This window comes from Chrysochloris asiatica, unplaced genomic scaffold (assembly GCF_000296735.1).
Source record: "Chrysochloris asiatica unplaced genomic scaffold, ChrAsi1.0 scaffold00098, whole genome shotgun sequence".
In the NCBI taxonomy this organism is placed as follows: domain Eukaryota; kingdom Metazoa; phylum Chordata; class Mammalia; order Afrosoricida; family Chrysochloridae; genus Chrysochloris; species Chrysochloris asiatica.
Genome location: NW_006408616.1, coordinates 8,906,010 through 8,907,954, shown reverse-complemented (window position 1 = coordinate 8,907,954; position 1,945 = coordinate 8,906,010). Strand labels below are relative to the sequence as shown.

Genomic DNA, 1,945 nt, shown 5'->3' with positions numbered 1-1,945 from the left:
AGATTTACAGCCTCGGAAATCCTGTACAGGGTCGCTATGAGTTGGAACCAACTCCACAGCACATCATCATCACCACCACCACCACCACCACCATCCATAACTTAATGTGTGTACTGCAATTGAAATGATTACCACGAACCACTAGATGGCACTTCAAATCAAATACTGCTACAAACCTCTTGTTTCATTACATTTCTCATTTGTAAGTGCTACTGGGTTAACGGTTGTCAATTTGAACTCATCTAGATACAGATGAGAATTTCAAAGGGCAGACAGTCTTAATGGTGATGAAATAAAATAAGCAGAGATAGTGAGAATGGTGCCACACTGTGAAGTATCTAATAGTGTCACTGAACTCTTCATGCAAACTGTGAATGGCTGTTGTGTGATTGTGAACATTGGCAACAACAACAAAATAGTCTGCCTGATCGTCAACACCCATGGATTATACAACACAAAGAGTAAACCCTAAAGTAAACTAACAATTTTAGTTAATAATCAACTGTAACATACCACAGGAATGCAAGATGCTAATTTAAAAAACAGAAGAACTTCTATGGGTCCATTACAGTATACTTCTCCAATATTAACAGGAAAGTATCTATTATGTGCAAACTTTTCTTCCTTATGGTACTATTTGTTTTAGCCATTTTGATACAATCTAAAAGCTCATCCACTTTTCTGGGCAGAATCCAGTGACCTGCTAGCATTAATAAAATACACACTAACAGCGCTTTTAAAAAAATTATCCTTAGAATGAAAAGGGAATTGGGTACATTTATTACAAAGCTATTGCCCCAGATTTTTTTTTTCCTGTTCCAGGCTGGTATTCTACCCACTAAATTTTGGAATAAATGATAGAAGATTCTTATTATGGGATGTTGAACATGCAGGGACACCTACCATTTGACTCTGAAGCCATTCAACCAGTGTTTCTGCTGTTGAATCTGGGATCTGGCATCTCAAGCCTTCTTTCTCATCTGTTTCCATCATCTCCAACAATCCACGCAGGTCTTCCACGAGGTGCAGTGCTCGCAAGCTTCCCATGAATGGGGAGGTGGGAGACTGGCAGTCAAAAATCCCATTGGAATATTCCAGGGCCTTAGAACCTAGGTTACAAAGATTACAAGTAAAGCAATGGGATTTACGTATCCATATAAAACACCAAAGTTGAAGACAACAAGCAAGTCCAGTTATAACGAACAATCAAATCCAAACAAAGAATGGGGTTGGGATGGGCGGGAGGGATTGGATTATAATTCAGTCATGTAAATCTCTTCAAGTCATAGCTATATGGTAGAAAAATAAATACCCAATACAGTCCATCCTCACTATTCACATTTGCCAATTGGCCTACTCACCTAAGTTTATCTGTAACCCCAAAACCAATACCCACAATGCTCTCGTGATCAGGGCAGGAAAAAAAAAAATTTGAGTAGCTCAATGTACAAGACTGGTTTGTTATTTGCTCATTTTTGTCCAATGTCTATGCTACAGAACATAACTATATACACAAATAATGAGAATCAGCTATAATCAAGAGTTCAGTACCTAACAGAAAGGCTGCCTAGGTGGTATAATAAACAGAAAAAGAGTAAGGGTGGGTTTTCGTGTGAGGTGTACTGGTTCCTACCTGAAAGTGCCTGATAAAAGGGAGACAGCAGGTTTATGTGGAACAATGTGTTCCAGAAAATACGACTTGTAGGGGCCATAAAGTCTTTAAATTCTTTTTAAAAAGTTACACATTGTGGAATAATATACACTTGTCTGTGGATATTCATCAGCTACATGTTCAAATTTATGATATAAGTAATTCTCAAAGTGAACACTGAGTGGCTACTAATTTGCTACCCCTGCTAGAGAGTAAGATCCCCTAAGAACTTGATTGAACCTCAGCATAGTGATCCTGCTTGGTCACCTTAGAGCAGGTGGTGGGCCGGCAATG

The 1,945-nt window shown here is 38.7% G+C and overlaps 1 protein-coding gene across 3 annotated transcripts in view; it reads right to left on the bottom strand.

Annotated features, from left to right (window-relative positions):
* The window catches only part of PPFIBP1 (PTPRF interacting protein, binding protein 1 (liprin beta 1)), an 88,432-nt gene that overhangs the window by 79,665 nt on the left and 6,822 nt on the right, over positions 1–1,945 (bottom strand). For all 3 annotated transcript variants that reach the window (XM_006866965.1, XM_006866966.1, XM_006866964.1), the window contains exon 2: positions 904–1,109. In XM_006866965.1, the coding sequence (XP_006867027.1) occupies positions 904–1,109 (206 nt within the window). The remainder of the gene's footprint in view (positions 1–903; positions 1,110–1,945) is intronic.